This window comes from Lissotriton vulgaris, chromosome 12, assembly GCF_964263255.1.
Source record: "Lissotriton vulgaris chromosome 12, aLisVul1.2, whole genome shotgun sequence".
In the NCBI taxonomy this organism is placed as follows: Eukaryota; Metazoa; Chordata; class Amphibia; order Caudata; family Salamandridae; genus Lissotriton; species Lissotriton vulgaris.
Window position 1 is genome coordinate 718,132,429 of NC_141700.1, and position 22,925 is coordinate 718,155,353.

The 22,925-nt window shown below is 41.9% G+C and overlaps 1 protein-coding gene across 1 annotated transcript in view; it reads left to right on the forward strand.

The window, feature by feature from the left end:
• Positions 1–13,330, forward strand: part of LOC147678110 (hydroperoxide isomerase ALOXE3-like) — a 147,176-nt gene extending 133,846 nt beyond the window's left edge. The window contains exons 11-14 of the mRNA XM_086945971.1: positions 3,716–3,837; positions 4,340–4,440; positions 5,188–5,355; positions 12,641–13,330. Of these exons, the coding sequence (XP_086802097.1) occupies positions 3,716–3,837; positions 4,340–4,440; positions 5,188–5,355; positions 12,641–12,820 (571 nt within the window). The 3' untranslated portion in view covers positions 12,821–13,330. The remainder of the gene's footprint in view (positions 1–3,715; positions 3,838–4,339; positions 4,441–5,187; positions 5,356–12,640) is intronic.
• Positions 13,331–22,925: the final 9,595 nt, after the last annotated feature.

Consider the following 22,925-nt stretch of genomic DNA (forward strand, 5'->3'; position numbering starts at 1 on the left):
TGGAGCAGCCTCCTGTCACCAAGAGGACCATGCTTGAATTCAGGAAATGCTGGAATGACCTAAGTTTCAGTACCAAAGAGAAGCTGGCTATCTGGATGACTGAGGCTTGAGACATGGATGGTTGTCCCTCCAAACATCCTCCTCCCACTCCAATAGAATAACTTATTAGTGGGACACTTGAATCTGAAAGTGTTGTTGGAGTGTCATACATTGACAGCACCAATCCTGCAGGCTCCAGTCAAGGTAAATAATCTGCTTGTATACATTTGTCCATAACATATTGTTTGTTAGTCTTTAAGTACAACATCTTAGCTACCAAAACTCCAAGTAGGTGTGTGCTGTAATTTAGAAATGTAATATGGAAGTTGAAGTACAACTAAGTGATGTGGGGTACAGTGTGTTGAGGAATAAACTACACATATCTATATATATTCTTAATGTCAAAAACACATAAAACACATTCTCAACAATATCATGCAATCTTAGTAACTGTTTATGTACAATAACTATATACATACATTTCCACAGATCACACCCAGGACATGTCTGAAGCCATTGAGCCAGATAAAGCAATTGGCACACAAGTGGAAATTGAGTACAACACAATTGCTACTCCCATGCCCATAACTCCAACTACTATGAGAGCAGACTTTGAGAAAGGTGATGAGGAGCAAACACAAGGCAGGAGCACAAATTCTTCTGTGCACAGGACACAGAGACAACCTAGACTCCAGCTACAAACAGTTCACAGTGGTAATGTTTCTGACATGTCAGACAGTTTTCAGTTGTTTGGTTTTCCTTGAGAAATCAATCACCACAATACAGCACCCACAAGCGAAACAGTTAAAAAATTGAATAGGCATCAGCAAAGCATTTGACATTCAATGCTGCAATTGCAGAAAGTTGAAGAGTGTTGGTTTGCAGCCGTGGATTAAGAGTAATGTATGCAAAGCCACAGGCTCAAGCAGCACATTGTACACTGTGACACTTTTACAAAATCAATCAATTGATTGGGAGTAGCCACCAACACTCTTCCCAGGAGAACTGTGAACACCCAAAATGACATGGGACACTGCTGTCAAGATGTAGCTCGTGGGCTGGTCCAAATGACAACAACTCTGGAGAACATTCAGGCACATAACCTGTTTGCCCCTAACATTTTTATCAGCACTTGAAAGTGAAGGCTGCTGTAGCCTCTGTGGCAAATTTGTGCCAGATGGATACTGTACAAGGTGAACACACCAACACACATTGCAGCAACTATGTCCCCCAATTCCACAGTCAAGTCCTGCAAAGATGGCGGCCAACACCAGAGGTCATAAACATTGACTTATTTATATGCTCAGATGTCTGATACTAGTTTGTTATGCTTGTGCTTTCAAACTTTTTACTTTGTTTAAACAATGACATCCTAGAAGGGTATAGTTGATGATACATTGTTACACCCTGAATGAAAAGTTATCTTTCAGTAATGCATAAAACATTACCATCATGTGTATTGGCTATTTCGTAGATGTTGTCATGATTCATACTGTAAAAATGGTTGTTTATGATCTCTGTATGTCGTGTTCGACCCTCTGCCGTATGTACCCTGTCCTGCTTATTCTGTAGTGGTAGTAGCTTGTCATCTGAGTCAGATTCTGGCTCTATGTTGACGTTGTGAAGAACCTTCCTCCTCGTTATGTTGTGTGGAATGGCACATGTGTCCATGTTTATGCAACAGGCCTCTGTTCCTTAGAGTCGTGCTCCACCAGTCCTGTGTAGACATCTAAAATGTTATTTGAGAATTCCAAGAGTCTGTTCTGGTATTGGTTGCATGGTATTAGGTGCCCTGTTTCATTTCTGGCTCTTAAATGCCAGTATGATGTTAGTATCCAAGGGCGCAAGGCATATGCACTGTCTCCTTAAGTAGTATGAGAAAGAGAAATAATTAGATTGTTTGATAAACATATTTTTGAACACTGTATAAAATGAGTTTGTAATCCTCTTACCAAGTAAATAACCAGCGCCAAGTTCACACTGATACAGTTATTTATTCCACTATGGTAGAACATACAGGAGTCATGTGTGCTGCCTAGGAATCAGTCTACAAGGTCAGTTATGATGCATGAGGCATCACACACTACCTGTACCTTGTTTGAATGGGTGCTTTTCCGGTTTCTAATAATACATTCATTTGCAGATGGGGGAACAAATTGCAATATGTGTGCTATCAACACATCAACAATGTTTGGAAACTGTGCTATCCGAGAAAACATTAGTTGTGTGTTGTATATCTTTGGGAAAAAAAACATATTGGTTCACTTTGCCAGCCATGATGTCCAGAAACCTGTGAAAGAACCCAGAATATGCACTTTGTGACACCCCCTGCTATAAATCCCCGGTAACTACCAGAAGCTAAAGTGTGTAAACAACATTTTACCTGCACATTTGGTGGGATTGCATTGCTTCTACCTGTTAGAGGTTGTGGCTAAGGATGTACCTCAGGAATGAACTCCAAAATTACCTCACTACTCAGTCTATACTTCCATAAATCTCTTCTTCTGTCTGCTCAAACAGGGCAATCCTCACCCTAAATACCCTCTCATGTCTCCTCCCCCTTCTCTGCCTACCAGCCAAAATCCTCATCTTCCTTGCCAAGACTTACAGACTTGCCATTCTGAGAGAGCCACACGCATTTTGGGTAACGTTTTGTGGTCTTCACCTTGTTACCATCTGATACAGATTAATGTTAGTTGCATTTCCTAAATGGCTATTATGAGAATAATCGCAATTAGGAAATCCTTTGTATATAGTATTAGTGATTCACTATTTGGTAACACCAATTTGCGGTTACCAATTTCAAAATGTGCTATTGAAAATGCCTTTCGTACATCCCATAATACGATTTTGCATTTCCTCAGTGCCTGAAATAGTGCATTGCACCTAAAGAAAATTCAAAATGGCTTAGTACATATGGCCCTAAGTGTCTGCTCTTGATCAAGTATACATGTAAAGAAGCCATATTAACACTGCTATATAGAGTAGAGGTGTGATGAGTGTGTGTACACCACAGGGGAATTTGGGGCAAGATGTAAAAACTTATTTCACAATCGCAAAACTCTGAACCTGAGTTCAGTCACATTTTAGGAGTTAGTCAACTATTACTGACTCCTAAAATGGTATCATGAACCCATACTTATTCACTGTTTGAAAAGTGTGTGTTGCAGGTGTTTCTCTTAAATTCCAAACTAGTATGAGATGACTCAATTCTCGTTGCAAAACATTGAAAAATGACTGACTTCCGACTTGAGGTGGTAAGCCATTCACAAAAGGAAAGGAGGGCCGCAGGCACCCACTCCCCTTTGTGAATGTAAAATAAAGCTAGTTCTGGAATAAGCAGGGTTCAGTGGGAACCACTACTAACTTTTAAACTAAAAAAAAACTTTACTTTGAACTGCAGTCATGTTTCCTTCGAGGAAAACAGATACCATTAAAACAATTAATTTATGTAAAGGCGGTCAGACATGGTTGTCTGCTGACCCTAGCAGGCATCAATCTCTGTAGGAGATACATGCCAAACTATTGTCATACAGTTGACTTAAAAACACATCCTAAATAAGAATTAGATGAACAACACTTTGTAGTAAGAGGTAGAGCTTGATCTCTCTTGATTTGGAAGTGTTCCATGTCGTCTTTGAACCATTGACGCTACTCCATTTTCTCTTGCTCTTAGCTACGTGTCTGATATTGTGGACTGCTACTATAAAGGTGACGAGAGCATCCAGAAAGACCAAGAGCTTCAAGCATGGGTGAAGGAGATCTTCAAAGAAGGCTTCCTAGAGAGAAAATCTTCGGGTATGATTGCTTGACCTTGCTGTCAAGTGTTTTTGTTCATCCTCCCATTCATATTCTTCTCACTGATTAAGGGTTGATACCCAAACCACAAAAGATTGAGACAGACTTTGAAATCAAATGTTTTAAGAAGTTTCATGCTTGAAAGTGCCATCCAAAGTTTAGAAACAAAAGGTTTTGAAACCCGGTTTGGAATTCCTTTTCTGTATGTAGTTCATTTTTTTAATGCTATTAAACTGTAAATTTTGGTTTCAAAACTCAATTTTATCTCTTAATTCTATACTATTTTTCAATGTACTAAACTTAGAAAGCACTTTCAGCAATGTCATTAGATTGTAGCTCCCTATTCAAAATTCGAGAAACTTTTCCAAAATGTAATACCCCACAGACATATCAGTTCAACCACACAACTATAGACATGTCTACTGTTGGCCAATGAGGCTCATAATCTAACAGAGTTAAATGTGCTGCATGCCTTCATATTTTTTTTCTGGCATTCTTTCAGGAGTGCCATCTTCTCTACAGACCCGCGCTGAATTGATCCAGTATCTGACTATGGTGATTTTCACAAGTTCCGCTCAGCATGCTGCTGTCAACGGTGGGCAGGTAATTGTGAATATGCTTCTAGTACTATAGGTGGTGGGGAATAATAACCAAGGGAATGTAAGCGTCTAGAAAACCCATCAGTATCATATACATCTTATAAAGGTGTTCATGAGAAGAAGCAATGGGAGGGTATCTGTACTTTACTATCTCAAGACTGGGTGGGCGATATAAATAACACATACATCCATACATACATCAGTATAAGGGGATCAGTAGAGCACAATATGAGTTTGTGATCCCTAGAAGTTGAACTCCGAGGTCTAGAGGGTTACCAGACAGTATTGCTCTGGATGGGGAGGTTCACAATTTCTTCAATAATGTGCACCTTTTACTCATGCTAGGCCATTGCACCGGTGCTGTGCACCCTTGTAACTAGGCAATGTTTTTATAGATGGTACACTTCCACCTGAGAAAGGATTCCTCAAGTGTGAGACGTAAAGTTCATCTTATTTTGAAAATAACCCCGGGTCTGTGATAATTCCTTGTATATAAACTCTAGCAAACATTCTCACTGAAAAACATACTTTTCCAACCTTCTTTCCAATGGTGATATGATACCTAGAAAACACGGGTTTTCTGCCCTGAAAACCTGTTTTTGTCTAACAATGATATTTGTTGATATAGCATATGTTTTATATGGCACTCTGATAACCCTGGGTCTGATGGTACTATAGAAGGGTACCTAATTAAAATAATTGCAACCTTCAACTGTTGCTTTTTCTTGTTTTTGGGAATGTGCCACTGTAGTACGATTTCATCTGGATGCCGAACAGTCCAGGCGCATTACGGCAACCTCCTCCCAAGACCAAAGGCACAGCAACCCTGGAAAGTGTCCTCGAGATCTTACCCGATGTGGGCACTACCACCAGCTTAATGGTGGCTGTCAGGGTCCTTAGTAAGGAGCCAGGCGACATGGTAAGCATCCATTCTCTCCTTGTACATGTTAGGATTCCAAAGTTATGGGTAAACAGTATCTTCTTGTGACTTATTTACTTAGGAATAACTGCCATTACATTTTGTCATACACTGTCTTCTGTAAAGTGGATTGTTACATAGATAATTCAGTTTGATGGAATAAACCAGAGAGGTGATTCACACTTAGAACCAAACATCTGTTTTTGTGACAGAGAATGCAACATACAAACAATAATACAATTATATTTGGTATAGTAAGTAAGTAGGTAGACTGATTTACAATTTTGGCATGGTGTGCTTCTTTAATTGTTCTTTTAATACAGACTCCTGAGGTGGCATTTCAGAGTGATTTTGGAAACATTGAGTGTGGGGCATTCTTTGAAAACTGTGAATTGAAGTGATGGGGACTAGAATGGTGCAATCGGAATCTAGTAGTACTAGAAGTACTGTGCCCACTTTAGATGATTGTCAAGGATTTCTAAAGGGTCGACATTTCAGCAGGAGCTACCGATCTTTGTGCTAAAGGAAGTGATCGGCTTGTGTTTTGGCAGGTTGAGTAAGGTTTTGCAAGCACAGTTCCGAACCCTGACTAGTGAGGAGAAAAGATATGAGGGTGGCTATTGAGAAGGAAATCTAATTTACAAACTATTACTGAATTAATTTGTTTTGGTGGTGTAAAAAATTAGACATGGTTATTTTTGTTATAGTTAATATGATTCATTGACACAATATCAAAGACAGAAATATTGTGCTACAGAAATATCGAGCCAAATATATTGAGCTCAACAATATGGTTTTCCTATACATATAATAGTAAATAGAAAAATATCGTTTCACACTAATATCGAAAGATATATAAAAAATATTGATTTCTAATATATAGTTAAAAATAGTAAACATAAAAAATATTAACATTTAACAGTAATATAATGTACAATAAATATATTATTTCATCATAAATATGGACTTATTTAACCCCTTCACTGCGGCGGCTATTCCGCCGCAGTGCTAAGGGGGCGGGGCGGCCGCTCGGCGGGCGCATGCTGGTAACGGAACCGATCCATCACCAGCCGCGGTTGAGCTGTGCTCATGACGGAGCGGTTCCGTCATGGCCCCCCCCCCCGCTCAATAGAACGCGCCGTGCAGGCGCGGCGGCCGGGCCATGACGGAACAGCTCCGTCATCAGCTAAGCGCCACCGCGGCTGATGACGAAGCGGTTCCGTCATCAGCATGGATAGGGTTAAACAAACACATGTGTGTGTGTAGGTTTATCCGCACAAATATAATGTAAAACTATTTGAATTTGTATTATAATATTTTATTTCTTTTAATGTTATTAAAATATATATATATATATATATGAACGAAAGTTCGTCACCGGCTAAGGCAGCAGCCCCAGCCCCACACTCACGCTGACGAAAGAACGGACCCAAATTGTAGTGCTCAATCCTTCGTGTTTATTTCAGCAAGCCTGCCGCCGCCATAACGCGTTTCGCCTTTACAGCTTGATCACATGGCCAGTTGCCTACAGCCAATGCCAAACATTTAAAGTGCAAGTGCGCGCGCAAATCGTTACCCAAGAATCAGCAACATAGAAGAAATACTTCCTTTTCAAGTGCTAGCAGATCTATGTCTAATTCATACACATACCCTGCTAAAAGTACAAGTGGCTTAATATATAAAATATAAATATATGTTTACACTTTAAAAACCACAAAGAATGTTGTAAATAACTGTATAAATACAAGTTAATCGTGTCGTGAACATAAACCCACATAAATCAAACATGGATTCATTGCAATCAGATGTTCAAATACACAAAACGCTCAACCTCCAAATGTACAAGGCACTTGATGAGAAAAATTAAGCCCCAGTGGGCACAGAATCTCGTGAATTTGCGTCCTGATATAGTACCTCACTTACTGGCATAGGCTAAGAAAAGTGCTAAGTAACAAAAAATACATAAAGTGCTCGTGCTAGTGCTCAAATAGATATATGAAAAAGAAATCATAACTTATTCAAAAAAACACATGTTGTGTTGAACCCTTGGTTAAACTCCAAGGACCAATCCTCCCGTATATGGAAAAGTTCTTAACACAGAAAATGTGGAGGCTTTAGATGTTTTAACATGCAGCAACAACAGTGTTGTAAAATTAAAAAGACCATGTACCCATGCGGCAATTTCCAAAAAAACACATAATGAATGGCTGACATATCTTAGAATAATTGTAAGCGCAGAAGAGAAAGCAAGTGCAAAATGCCTGTCATGACTTTATAAACAGGTGTAAAGATCTTCCGTTGCATTTAGACCCTGTGGCTGCTTACTATCAAGTTCTAGGATGTACCGGGTTTCCAGTAGGCGCAATTTCGCCTCACGGTCACCCCCTCTCTTCATGGGCCAGACTGCATCCAAAACAAAATACGACAGATGCATAGGATTAGAGCTATGGTGCTGTTCAAAATGCCTAGCAACAGGGTAGGCCTGGTCTTTGTTAGAAATAGCTCTGATGTGCTGAAGTACACGTTTGTGGACCGGCAAGCGGGTACTACCCACGTACCTCAAGCCACACGTGCACTCCAGCACATATACCGCGTAATCTGTCTTGCAAGTAAGGCGTTTGGTGATTCTCCTAGGGGTACTGGAGAATGGGACAACATAAGAAGATTTGTTGATCCCATATTTGCACGCCTTACATAGGATGCACTTTTTGAAACCCCCTCCTAAAGCCTTCCATGTCGAAGACATCTGGGGTTCCAAGGCATTCTGGACCAAAGCATTAGCCATCGATTTGGACTTTCTGAAGGTGAGGAGTGGCTTTTGTGATACTCTGTTGCCAATAATCGGATCTCCCAATATGAGATTCCAGTTACCGCAAAATATCTTTCTTAGAGCTGAATGCTGCCTGCTGTATGTCATAATCATGCGAGGGCTATTCACCCCTCCCCCCACAGCGGTTTCTTCCTCTCTGTTTCTAGGGATCAGGGCGGATTCCCGGGATATCTGTTGCGTCCTCTTTTGAGCGGACTCAACCAAGGATTTAGAATACCCCCTTGCTAGGAATCTGATTTTACAAGCCTCTTGAGCTATATTACACTCCTCCTCGCTACTACATATGCGTCTAATGCGCAACATTTCCCCATAGGGAATGCTGCGTATCAGATGGCCGGGATGGTGGCTGGCTGCGTGCAAGATGGTATTGCCAGCCGTCGGCTTCCTGTAGAGCCTAGTTTGCATGCGATTTTCACTGACATATATTTCCATGTCTAAAAAACAAACTTTTTTAGCATCAATACAAGATGTAAAATGCAGGTTCAAATTATTCACATTCAGCCTTTCCACAAAATGTCTTGCTGACTCCTCTGTCCCCCTCCATACGAAAAAAAGGTCATCAATATATCGTAAATAGGTGACCACGTGCTGTTCCATGGTGTTAAGCAGATCACCCGCCAGGACCTGTTCCTCCCATAGCCCCATGTGCAAACATGCGTAGCTAGGAGAGAAACAGGCCCCCATGGCGACACCCCTGATTTGATGATAAATCTGGTTGTTAAACAGAAAAAAATTCTGCTCCAAACACATTTGGACCATGGAAATCAGCATCCTATTGTGCACCCCATAATGTATGGGGCGTTTGTTGAGGAAGTGTTCTATGGCCTTCAGACCGTCTCGATGGGAAATGGAGGTGTATAACGAGGATACATCCAGAGTCATGAGTAAGAGGTCAGGGCCCCAAACCAATTTTTCAGTCTTGCGAATAAAATCTGTCGAGTCCTGCACATATGAATTCAATCCCTTCACCCAATCCTGTAAAAAGAAGTCTATGTATTTAGATACATTCTCCAGGGAGCTATCAATTGCGGAGATTATGGGGCGTCCAGGGGGCATGCTGCTGTCTTTGTGGACTTTCGGAATTAAATAGAAAGAAGGGACCACAGGATGTTCCTTTCTCATAAAACGGAACTCTTCTTCCGTAATGATACCTGCACTCCTCCATGCCTGTAGCTTGGCCACCTGGTCCCCCCAAGTTGCTTTTAATGTTGGCCAATTGCTTTTCCTGTAACATGCAAGATCATTTAGCTGTTTTTCTGCCTCCTGCAGATATAAATTCCTGGGCCACAGGACAACATTGCCCCCTTTGTCCGCTTGGCGCACCAAAATATTGTTATCCGCATTGAGTTTTTCTACCAGTTTGATGTAGCTCCAATTGCGTTTATTCATAATATTATGCTTTTTGTTGGTGGCCACATACAGTTGTTTTAATTCCTTGGTCACCAAATCATGATAAACGTCAATATTATCATGGAGCATGATGGGCTGGAACGTTGATTTAGGCTTGAACGGAGTCAAACCTGCAGCTGCATTTGTACGCTCCATGTTGCAACTCCCCCCATCGTTACCAGTAGATTCATTCTGGAGGGACCAAATTACATTCAGATCGTCCTGGTCTCCCACAGTTAGCAAGGTCGGACTGCTAATTATAACAGGAGTTTGTTTTCTGGAGTGAAGGCAGTGAAATTTACTTAATTTTAGTTTGCGAATGAATCTATATGTGTCCATACGTGCATCTGCATAATTGAAATTGTTTGGCGGACAGTATGAAAGTCCCAAAGCAAGGACCGCCTCCTCTTGCCTTGTCAATTTTGTTGTTGTGAGGTTAATCACTGAGCTGGGGCTTTCGATTGCGCCTGATTGCGTGGTTTCGGGCGATTCCATCTGCCTCTCGGGGGTCCCTTGGCTTGTGCTTTTACGGCTCCTGCACCTTTTGCGGCGTTGGCTCCTCCTGTAGTTGCGCCTGGTGTTCGATTTGATCGACTTGACCGCAGAGTGTCCTTGCGGTCCTGGCACAGACAATCCACCTCCTCTGCCGCAGTGAGCCTTGTAAACCCCAATGCTGGGTCCGTTCTGCCTTCGTTTTCTGGTTCGCTCTCCATGTTAGAGCTGAATTCTGAGCTGGACACGGAGTTATATATATATATAAACATGAAAAGCTTTGGACTCTGGAGGGGCCTAATTTTCTACTCCTACCAGTCTGCGCAACATTTTGAAAAGTACTTCACTTCAAACACATGCAATATTTTAATACTCATATTAATTCAATAACATTATAAAACTATTAACATAAAATGTAATATATACATACAAATAATTACACATTTTAAATATTGATACATGTTTTAAATAATTAATATAAAACGGTTTTTGAATTATTTCATTACCTTTTCACACTTTACATAGCAGACCAACTTTAACATATCTAAAATAACACATTTTAAGACAACTAAAATATTCAGTAAAAAATGATAATTACCACATAGGGGCTTATTTTGATGTCGAGCAGAATTGCTTCTGCCCGCCACCGACTCTGGCCTGGGACCGACCGACACCAGTTCGGCGGTCCCGACTGACTCATTTTCATGCAACTGAACACTGTTCGGTCTCATTCTTCCTTTTCTCAATGGGAGCTTGAGTTATGGCTGTAACCCGGGCAAAACCCAAGCTTCTATTGGCCATAACCCAAGCTTCCATTGAGGAAAGGGAGGTGCAGTTCATCCCTGCACCCCGTGCAGGGATCAATAGAAGGGCACCATAGGTGCCACCTTGGCCTCCAACTTGAAGCCATGCACCAAAGGTGGCCCTGCTGGAGGCCTCCAAATATGCTTTCCGACATGGTTCCATGTCGGACAGGCAGGCATGGAAACCATCTTGGAAATCATGCATCGTAATCTCAAGAGCGGAAAGGCCCGCCCTTGAGACTATTGCTGGCTTCCGGCTGGCGCACAGGCTCTTTGAGCCCATCGGAAGCCAACCAGAATGACAGTTTACTTTCCAACCACCTCCATCATATAATTAGGCATTCGGAAAGTAAACTGAGCAGAAATTATGGTGCATCCCTGAACATTTACAGGCCGCGTCGTAATCGGCCCCTAACTGAATAATGAATTAATAATTATTTATTACTTAAATAACTTCCCACCCTACCCCACTAAAACTCCAATAACCCACTCCTAAAATATAACTTAACAAACATATTAACTGCACAATTTTCATATTTATCAATAAAAAAGTAATACATAATTATTACTTAATTAACTTGCCACCCTATATATCTACAAAGCCAACAACCTACAACTAAAATATAACTTACACAATTATAATTACACAATTTACATAATTAATTAACGATTAAATAGTAATAAATCAATAATAATGAATCAATTATTATTTAATCCACTTCACCCCCATATACCCCTACAAACCCAATAACCCGCACCTAAAATTACCTTTAAAAATATTATTTACACAATATGCATTGTTAATGATCAAAGAAATGTTTAATTAAACTTGATAATTAAATAATTATACTTTAGTGACTTCCCACCCTGTACCCCTACAAACCTCATACCCTGCGACACTTTAAATTATTATTTTTCAATAAAAATAAAAATATAAATAACTTGAAACTATATTTAAATACAATAACAACAATTATACAAACAATATTAAAGCTATACAAAATATTATTTCAAACCCAAATAATATAAAAAAATTAATTTCTTACCTTAAACAAATGGATATTTTTGTCAACAATATTTCTACACATGATATTTATGTAGAATGATATTAAAACCACGATATTTGTGTGAGTCCATATTTATACCTCGATATTTTGTCCAAATACCATTTAATATTTGGTTGTGTGCTACAGTGCCCATGATATTAGAAGAGTTAGAGTATACCCCAAGGTTTCTGGCTTATGATGAGAAAGTCGAGATGTCTCAATGAAAGTCTATAGATCTTGGCACGGGGATGTCAGATTGGAGGCACAGAGAAAGTAAAGACCCTCAGTTTTGGTGGAGTTAAAGGAAAGACATGAGAGCTATCCAACATCTGCTCATCGAGACGCGGTCAGATTTATGAATGCAGGGTGTGAAAGGATAATGTTGTGGAATCAGTGTAAAGGCAACAAGAGCAGTCACATGAGATGTCATCAAGGGAGCTGGTGTATAGGGAGAATAGTAGTGGCCCTAGGATAGACCCTTGACAAACCCAGAGTTCCCATGGGATCAGTGGTGATCTCTTCCACAGTAAGCTAAAAGATGAGAACCACTGAAAAACACAAGTAGCTGAGGGAGGCAAGTAGAGCTGATTCCATGTTTAGGCTCTTCTAACCCAACATGGTCACTTAAAAAACATACACCAGTATTCCTTGCTTTTTTTTGTAGCATTTGTACTATATACTTTTGATTAATGAGGTTACATTTTTTTTTAATATTTATTTTAAAGAGGCCTTTAGGCACATATCCTGATGAACTTTTTACTGAGGAGGAGCCCAAACGGTGCATCAAGGCCTTCCAGGAACGACTGTCGAAGATATCGGCAGACATTGAAAACAGAAACGCGTCCCTGCCTGTCAAGTACAACTACCTCAACCCCAAAGTGATTGAGAACAGCATCTCCATATAACTAGAACTAACCAACCAACAAGAACACTCCTCGCTCATTCCCAGTCAGTAAATTGCATCTCTTGGCCCACATCCCACTTTGTTCCAGATTCTGATGAGCCAAGTACTAGCATCACTGGACTTTGGACAGGGTTCACTTCAAGCGCTCAATTGTTACAGGAGCTAAAAATGGAAACAGACTGTTTTTGGAATAGGTCAAGTTTAGCGAGAGAAAATCATTCACAGAAATCCAGTCATTTTATTTATAAACAGGATCTAATTTACATCTGGCATCTTCCAAACATCTGTCTTAGAAGAACTTAAAAGAGGAAGAAACCAGAGATTTCCCAGTTGTCCCTGAGTAATTTATAGATAACACTGATTCACTGAGAGATAGTGATATATGTATTTGATACAGACTTGTCACCATTGGAGAACTAACCGAAAAAACAATATTGTGGAACACAAATGAATGCACACTGATTATCTGTTCTTGTTTGCAAGATTCTTTATTAAACAAGCTTTGCAAATTGGTGGCATGATCATAAAATGTGTCCATTTCTGTGAACTGTTTAGAAAAGTGTACCTGCATCCACTTGCCTTTGCTGGTGTAGACTGTTCATGCGATAAATGGTATTCTGTGTCCATAACGAGTGAAGAGGTGAGGGAAGTAACAACAAAGACCCTGATTATGAGTATGGTGCAGCGGCGCCAGGTTCAACGCCGCTACCGATGCGCCAAACCCAAGCATTGACCGCCGGCTGTATTGCGAGTTGTAAAAGTACAAATCATACTATGGGGCAGGCTTTTCGACTTTCCTGTGGCGGTGCCTTAAAAACAGGCATCGCAATCAACAGAACAGTCTTCTTTTCTGTTATGAGTTTTTGCAAATATGAAAAAGATATAAAATAATGGACACAAAGTAACGCTGTCTAGGGAAGTGACAATAAATTAGTTTCTTACCCTTTGAAAACAGGTATTGAGTAATTGTGGTGTGGGCACTGTGTGTTGATTGCGATTGAATATAGGGTCTAGCCCCCACCACGTGTCTATGGACCTAACCCCTGTTGTTCACAATTAAAAACAGGCATAGCAATGGGAATGGGACAAAAAGTTCCAGCACGGCATGGACGGTGACGTCCATGCTGTGCTGGAACTGGTGAGAATACAGACAGGGGTGCACATGTTGTGCCCCTCTGAATGTATCCCCATGGCGGGGGGACATGGCTTTGTACCTGCACCACCAGCCTTTTCATGGAGGTTCTCCGCCATGAAAAGGCTGGCGGCCCAGGAACTCAAAATATGCTGAGTGGGCCTGGTCCAGTCCCTGCTCAGCATAATACATTGTGGCGTCCTGCACCACAGCTAGGGAACGACGTGCCACCGCGAGTCTGGCACTCGCAAGACCGCCAGGCTCGTAATCAAGACCTAAGACTAGATTCAGGCGGATGTAAGTAACTCACCAGCAAAAATAAAACTATGCACATTTCACCATATTTACAAGCAATTTGAAAGAGGGAGAATGCATAGAAAAACAAGCCTTGACAAAGATGAGCATAAATGCACACTCCCGGAGTAACATACCTGCAGACATCTATGCACACAGGCAAGATTAATTAAGGCTCTCCCCATTAAAAAATCGCCATCATTACAAGAAAAACTTGCTGGTAAAAATGCAGTACTCTGTGTGCCCAATCTCACTTTAGCCTCTTTGCCATAATGATACTCATGTATCAATGAAATAAAGTACCTTAATATCTTTAATCTTAACAAATCATATAGCTTGGTTTGCCTGATCCCATCCATCGAATTGTTTCATGAAAGTCTGTTACAAAAAAATTGAGCCAGGACATGTGGAGAAAGAAGATAATGCATCTTTAAACAAATCAAAAGTCTCCTTGCATGTTTTAATATAATGTCTTTTTTATATCACTATATTGAAACAAATTAAGTTTTGGCCACTTCGCAAAATATGGAAAGTATCTCCCAGGTTCCTCACCACCTTCCCCGTGCCTTTACTGTCTCATTGTTTCCTCATCTTTCCTGTTCCTTTGTTTCTCTAATTCCAGTGTTGCTGTTTGGCGCGTGCATCCTCCCACTCTGTTTTTGATCAGGGGTGTCCTTCCTAAGCTGACCACTCTGTTTTGATTTCATGTGCCAGTTCCTGTCTTCCTGATTAAGAACCAGGAAAGACCAACTGATGGGTTTGATAGACTAGCTAAATCTGGTTATAACTTGTCTGGTGTCACACCATGCCTCATTCCATGTTCTGGATCAATTGTGTCTTCTCCCTACCCTTCCTTTGTCAGTGGCATGTCATCTGCCCCTCTCATGGGTTGTTTTTTTTCCTCATGCAGAACCGTATACGTGAGCTGATGTTGGCCTTGGCTCACTGTAGTGCTCCAGTCATACCTTTGATGAGAATAAGTCTTCACCGGTAGGAACTTTGTGATATCTTGTGTACTCATTAAACTTTACATTTGATTCACTACATTACCTAGCTACTATGTCACCCAGTCTGTGCCCCTTGCCACCTCGGAGGGTTCACACTTTCCATATTCATCACTTCTTAGTTCCAGCAATTTATTTCTTAGCCCTTCATCTCATACCTGCTGCTGCCCTCCTCCTCCTTGTGCTTGCCTCTGGAGGTTTGCATTTCCTTCCCCAAAGCTGAAGTTATAAATAGATCCTGCTAGCCAACTAGTCTTTGGAGTCCACTCGTCAGTCCTGGATACAAATAGGAACAGGTCTAGCCCTTGGGGTTTCTCTCCACAGGTTCAAAGGCAGGTGCAGTTCTTCTGTCTTCCACCAGTCCGGAGGTGGTCTGAAGAAGATAGATACATTCTTTATTGTGCGATTATTGACAATCATTAAAAGAATTGTCTAAAATGCATATTTACATATAAGCTGCATAGCAAGTACTTATGGAGGCTTAATAAAGGCCTAAAACCCGCACAATTGTGCGCTAGCTCAAATTTTTAAAAGATAATTAAAAAATCCCTGTGTCTTTTTAATGAAGCATACATATAGGGTGGAGGAAATAAAAAAACATTATTAAAAAAAGCTTCAATGTTCAATTATTGCCCCTGAGAGACCTACAAGGCATCTCAAAACTGGGCATGTATTCTAGTGAAAGGCACATATCTGTGCTCCCTGTACCCCTAGACTAGCCCCAAAACTGGACATGTAGTGTGATCAAGAAGATACATATCCATGCACAGTACATCTTAACAAAGCTCAAATTAAAGTGCAATTACTAAACAGTTTCTCAAAGCATGTGGGGCTGATTTTATGATGAAATTGACAGTATATTGGGGCACAGCATCTGGTGCACATGTGGGTGATACACAGACCGCTCTCAGGAACTTCAGGAATTGTGCTGCCAGCTGTGAAGACTCGCTTTCAAGGCATGCTTAAAGGGCTGCATGACAAGTTCGAATGTTAATGGCATGCCATATTGGGTGCAGCCAAAATATTCTTAGGTGGAGCAAATGCAAAGTACATGGATCAGTGATTCCTCCTGCCTTCAGCAGCATCTGTCATGCTCATCGAAGTTTCTCCAGCCATACCACTACAATTTTAATGGAATTAACCCCAATCACAGCCTCATAAGCTCCTTCTTTAAGACCAGGCTGAAAGGCAGAAAGAGATAGAATGACAGTGTCTGTGACTCGTACAGTGTGAATGCCCAGCTGTTCTGGGCCAATTTCTTTATGGTCAGAGTGCCCTGTTCCCTTGAGATTGCTTTTGTTAGCTTGGTAGTCCGTATGGGGACTATTGGCACCGGGAGACCCCTGGACCAGGTTTCTCAGGCCTCTAGTGTTAAATGCAAAGTTGAAGTACTTGTGCCAGTTAGTCTGTTTTTTTCTAAAATATTTCCCAAATGAAGCTTTTCAACATGCTATCTTTTGGTTGTTTAGTTTCACGCAATATGTTAAAAACTTGGGTTTGAGTGGCCAGTGCTGTGAAACCAAGCAGAACTCCTGTCAAAATTGTGCTTGTGCCATGCAGTTGGGAAGGAAAAAAACTCTTCAGTAGCAGATGGATTGCACCTTGTCTAGCCAGATTGCCATTCTTTCGCTAAAGGTGATTGCACCATGTGTTATTATTGGAAGTAATTTGCAGCCGATCACCTTTAGCAATTGCCTGAAATCCTGATTCGTCAGTGACGTTTGTAATTTGTGAGAAGCCCATTCCACTGAATTTGCTGCTGCCTGTTGTGCGTGGATGTGGGATGAAATGCAGCCCTGTGGTCCAGCCAAACTCCCAGGTATTTGTGTGCTTCCACGACTTCAACGGCGCTCCTCTCAAGGGATCAGGATCCACTTTTTTTCAATGTAGATGAAATTATAAGGACCTTTGCTTTTGTTACATTTATCTTCAAACTGATGCTTTTGCAGTAAGCTGCTAGTACATTGAGAAGGTCCTTACTCTTTATGGCCATAGTTACTTAGTTCAGGTTGGGCAGGCAGATAAGGTTGTTCTCAATATGACTCTCCCTTTGAAAACCTGTTTGGCTTATCAGAATTAAATTGTTGCCCTCTGCCCAGGCTAGGAGCTTCCAGCTCAAAATACTGGCGAAGCACTTTCCTTCTGTATTAAGGAGCATAACTAGCCGCGAGTTCCCAAGGCATGACCGAGAGCCCTTTTGTGTAGCGGTACCAGTAATAATGCCCACCATGATTACCATCTACCTCCTTTAAATGTGTGGCTGACACCCCCAAAGATTTGAGTTAAGATGTTCATTGCCAGCATTCAGGATCGTCTCTAAGAACTCGGCTCCTCATGGTTTTCCAAGTTCCAACTTACCCTATTAATGTGACCAAGACCATCTTGCCTCTGATGAGGCCCACCTTAGGGTGGCAGGAGTGCAGTATTGTTGTTTCACAGCTAAGAATGGCATGGTCGTGGTGACCTCAAAGTTGCCTATAAGTTAGACACGCACTTCAAGCTGCCATCCCCAAGAACATGGAGCTTCCTGAATTTTCTCCACTAGAGGATAGATTCTTGACAGACCATGTGAACCATAAAGTGATATCCCTGACATACCAGAAATTGGTCAATACTTCCCCTGACCCCCTCCTTAGGCTCTGGGGACATTGGCAAATATACAAAGGCAGCCTGGATGGCAAGGACCGGTAGGATGCTTTGGCATCCCCGAGAGAAATGGCCAGACTGACCAAATTCCGATTACTACAACTAAAAATATTACATAGAACTTACTATTCCTTTGACGTTATGGCAAAAATGGGTACAGCGACAGACCCGGATTGTAGACTGGGGTGTGGCCAAGAAGGAACATATTATTATGCAATATGGGAATGCCCACCTATACAGGTGTACTGGACAGCCATTGTCTCTAACCTGAACGAGATTACAGGAGTGGAGATGAGTCCTTCCCTGAAATGGTGCCTCCTAAGTGTGTGGGAAGCCACCAACCTCAGTACCAAAGAACGAACCTGGGTAACACTGGGGCTGGTAATTACTAATCGCAATATAGGGAAAATGTGGGGAGCACCCGACACACCAATGCTACACGATTGGATGGAAGACCTTGATTGGTGTATGATAGCAGAGGAAACATTGTATGAGAGTGGGGCTGTCCAAGGCAATGGGAACTGTTCTGAAGCAAATGGAAGGCTGACAGTGGGAACCCATGTGGGAACCGAATGGGAGGACTGTAGGCGGGGGAACGGGCAGACAGGGAGTGGCCCCCTGGGAGTGTTGCTGACTGATGTAAAACAAATGTAAGATGACAGCAATGTGGTGTTTGCTTTTATGGCTATAAGTTACTCTTCTGGATATAGGCAATGGAATTGTACAAATTGGACTGTACCATGTCAAGTTATCAATAAACAGATTAATTAAAAAAATAAATGGACTATAAGTTGGAAATGTGCCAAAGACACCCACATATAGTCTAGGGTAGCCATTCTAAAGCAAGATTAGTGGGCCCGATTCACAGAACTAACTTAAGACAAAATCCTAAACTTACTACTTCTGGTATTCACAGAAGTTAGGATTTTTTCGTAAGTTTGTCTTAAGACAAACGTAAGACAGACTTAAGTTAGGGTTTTGTCTGAAGTCTGTATTAAGTTTGTCTTAAGACAAACTTAAGACAAAATCCTAACTTCTGTGAATACCAAAAGTAGTAAGTTTAGGATTTTGTCTTAAGTTAGTTCTGTGAATCGGCCCTTTTGTGTTTAGGCTGCTGGAATGTCTGGCACTACTCTGCCATTTATGATGCGAAGGCCCAGTTGATTAAATAGAGCTCGAAGTGCTGTGCCTTGTTTCTCGCTACTTTGATATTGCACTTTGAATGGCTGTATGTTTCAAATCTCTTCATTAAGACCTGTTGAGCTGTTGTTCAAGTCATCCTCCATTAAGTTGGTGTTAAAACCATCCATAATTATTCACATACTTTCCGCAATTGATGAGATGACATCCCGCAAAGTTGAGAGCAATGATGTCAAGGTTGATTCTCTTCTTGACCTAATTGGGTGTAAATAGATTCAACCTACAATGAGGGATAGCATTGACATTTTTGTCCACTGCTGTTCAGAATTATTTTCAAGATTACATAGTGCCCTTTTCTTACATTTAACACCATAGTTGTTGCCATTAAATCATTCTTCACATAGATTGACACACTGCTGGAGTCCCTGGCTTGGGAGGCCACTTCAGGGGATTCATATGCTGTAAAATCTGGCCAGGGAAAAGAGTTTAATGTCCATGTTTCTTGGAGTGCAATAATGTTGTGTCTCTGCAACATATTTATAGTTTTGTTTTCAACTGATGAGTCAGTTAGACCTCCTATATTCCATGAGCTGATTTTCAGACGGTTCCCCTTCTCTAGTTTGTGGTGCTTTATGTCCCTGAGCTAGGAGCCGGACTTTAGTACACTTGGTAGCCACACCCAATCCTTTAATGCTTTAAATTGGGTTATACAATGGTTGCCCTCACCAGATCTGCTTGCTGTAATTGTCTCTGCTTGCCTTAATTGTCTCTGGAGGAGTGTGGCTCACTGATTAGAGTGGCAGACCCTGATGCAGAGGTCTGGCCCGGGACCAGGGTTCAATTCCCGGCAGGGTCCTGAGCCCAAAAATGTCCACGGACTCGATAATTCTCGCCTTGGTGCCTACTCTAATCATGGGGTCCTACGCTACAACTCTGGGCAATAGCTTGCTTAATCTCCAGTACGGCGGCCCACCCGCTGCGGGATGCCTGGCTTTCACCTTGGGGATGCCCAGTAGGGGTTATCTCACAGGGAAAAAGCCAGGACGGGTTCCCAAGGCAAGCGCCTTGATGCCTTCGGGTGATTTGTGCGCTATATAAGTCGCAATACATTTACATTTACATTCCATGAATGCTGGGTGTTGGCTTCTTCTTGTGGTAACCCTTAGAACTAAACCAGTGGTGGACATGTTCCTATTTTTTTGGTGCGCTCTCCTGTCCCTTTATTTATGCGTGCATCCAACTCCAGGAAGCAGGCGCGGTATTTGCTTACCACAGGATCAACGAGTTCTGTTCCTTATTGCTCAAACTGCCTCTTGCTTTCCGTCAATGCAGTAACTAGATTTGGGTTATTAAAGATGATTTCTGTGTGTTCATTGGTCTCGTTGTGCCTTGGTGGCAGGAAGTCTACCCCATCTAAATCGGCAGAGCAGATTTGTTCCCGGACTGGGATATATGCACATAGTTTCAAGAAATGTCCTCCAATGAGGCTATCCCATGTTGCCCTTGATGCATATTCTGGGTAAATGATTATTATTTGATCTTTTCCAGGTTTATTTTTCTCGATTTCTGGGAAGTGTGCCTTCCTGGTAGGGGTGTCCCTTCCCAGTTGTGTGATATATTTGTAGTCGATTTGGGCGCCTTTGCGTATTTGCAGTCCCTCTGCTTCTCTGTTATGCCTGTTTGGGCACCCTGTTTTACTGATGGACCTATTTGCGGCAAAAAATGAGTGGGCAAATAATAGGTCTCCCGAACCTCCTAGGTCTCTCACACCTTTGGACCGTGACATTGTTTGCATTGTTTGTGACCCTACTGAAGGATAAGCTGAGACTGTGGGACTTGTTTCCTTTGGCTGGGTTGGATCGAGTATGGCTTTTTCTGAGGTCGCGGCCTTGTTTGTTATAGTTATGACCTCTGGAGCTTCCTTTGTAGCCTTCTTTTGGTTCAGGCTAGGGGCCCCAAGCCACTAGTGTCAGCCTATTTTCCAGTTTGTAGCCCTTGTTTTATTATGAAATGGGTAGGTCAGCTTTCCCCTGTTACTCATCAGGTTCTGACTGCAGCCACTGGAGTATTGTCAATTTTCTATTATTGGTACATTTGTGTACTTTTTTCAATCTTTTCTTATTTTAGCTTGACAACAAGGTGGTCTTGGGTCATCCAGTGGCTTTGGGTCAATCATTGTGACTTTATTGTGTGATTGCGAGGTCCTCTGTGGTGGGTAGAGCTGATTCTGAACATTACTTAAAGTGGAGAGTTTTTTTTTTTAATTGGGGGGTAGACATCTGAGGGAGTGTGTTTTACTGCTTCCCAAATTTTGCAGGGCGCATCCTTATCCACCTCGGTTGACTCAACTACTGGTGTGGTGGCCTCATTGGTAAGGTCTTGTACTCCAAGGCCTTGATGCCTGTGCTATTGAGTTGACCCATTACTGATATCCTGGGAGGTGGGTGATTTTTTTTACGTCAATAATCAAGGTAGTCATCACTACTGGCAATGTTGATAATATTTCTATTATTGGCCCACAGGCACACAGATCTTGCTTTTGTTTTGCTCGGACTGAGTATTGGGCTGTGATGATTACATTGTTTATGAGATCCAATTTACCATCAATCCTTGGGTTTAAAGTGACAATTGTTTGCAGAATGGAGATTTGCACTTCCGGCTTGTATGTATGCAGTAGTGCGGTGTTGTCCATAGCATCAAGTGTTTTATTTCTGTTTCTGATTGCCGCCATCTGGGGCATAGTTGCTGTCTGCAGTTCTGCCATGCTGGATGGTTGCTTGAGCTCCTGTGGATGATTGAAACTTGAGCCGGAGAATTCAAAACACCAGCAGGAAAAGGAGCACCGTTCTAGGCTAGCACCTTCTGGTGATGCCTCGTCGGCTTGTGGTCCGGGCGGTGCTTCTGCAGATACCTGTGCTACTGACAGCATTTACCCTGCCCTCTTCTCTTTTGTCTTTTACATTCTTGGATTCTTCTGTGCCTGCTGTCCCTTTTTGTTGGGCTAAGTGTGTGGAGAGTGGTCCTGTCTGAGAGAGTTTGGGCGGCCAGCTCGAGACTCCGTGTGTGGAGGTGTTACCTAAATCCCCCATGGACCTCCCATTTTCTTTCCTGATGTTGACACTGCCTTTTATCACTTGTATCCCAGAGCTTAGTGGTATCACTCTGCCAAGTGAATGGCCTAGGATATCCCTGATACATTCTTTCTCCCTGTGGGCTGGGTCCTCCCTCCTCGAGATTTTAGTTACAGATAAAGGGGAGCCCCAATGCTGTGCTCTCCTTGTCACTGAGATGGGATCTGGATTATGGAGTGTTGACGTTACAGTTAGGTTTAAATTTGGGTGTATGGTCGAGTTGAGTGTAGTGCTTTTATCCCTGGTATATGTGGAAGAGCAAACGAGTGGCCCAAATTAGCCTGTTCCTGCTCCAGGATTGGGTTTATCTGTGTTAGGATTGATAATTTGGGCTTAGTGTCCAGCACAAAATGCCCTTGAATGTTGTTCTTGAGTTATTCTTATACAAATACAGCCTCTGTGATAGATTATTTGCTAGCCTGAGGGATACCCTCCTTGCATGTGTCCAGGTCCTGGTCCATTTTTTGCTTGTCACCCTTTGGGAATTTCTGGGCCCTTGCTTGCTGGAGTATAAGAGTCTCCCTTTTTGGTGTTTTATAGATTTATGGGGTCCTTGGTGGGCCTCAGTGGGGATTTTATGCACTGCGAGTTTGCATTTGTTGGTATATCTTGAAGTTTCACCTTAGGGCTTCCTCTGGTGTTCCTATTAAAACTCTGACCCTCCACAAAGACTTGCCTTGCTATAGTGAGGGGGGAAAGGAAGTATGAGCATGCAGAAAAAAAGGTGCACAGACCCCCATTTGCTGAGTTTTTAAAATG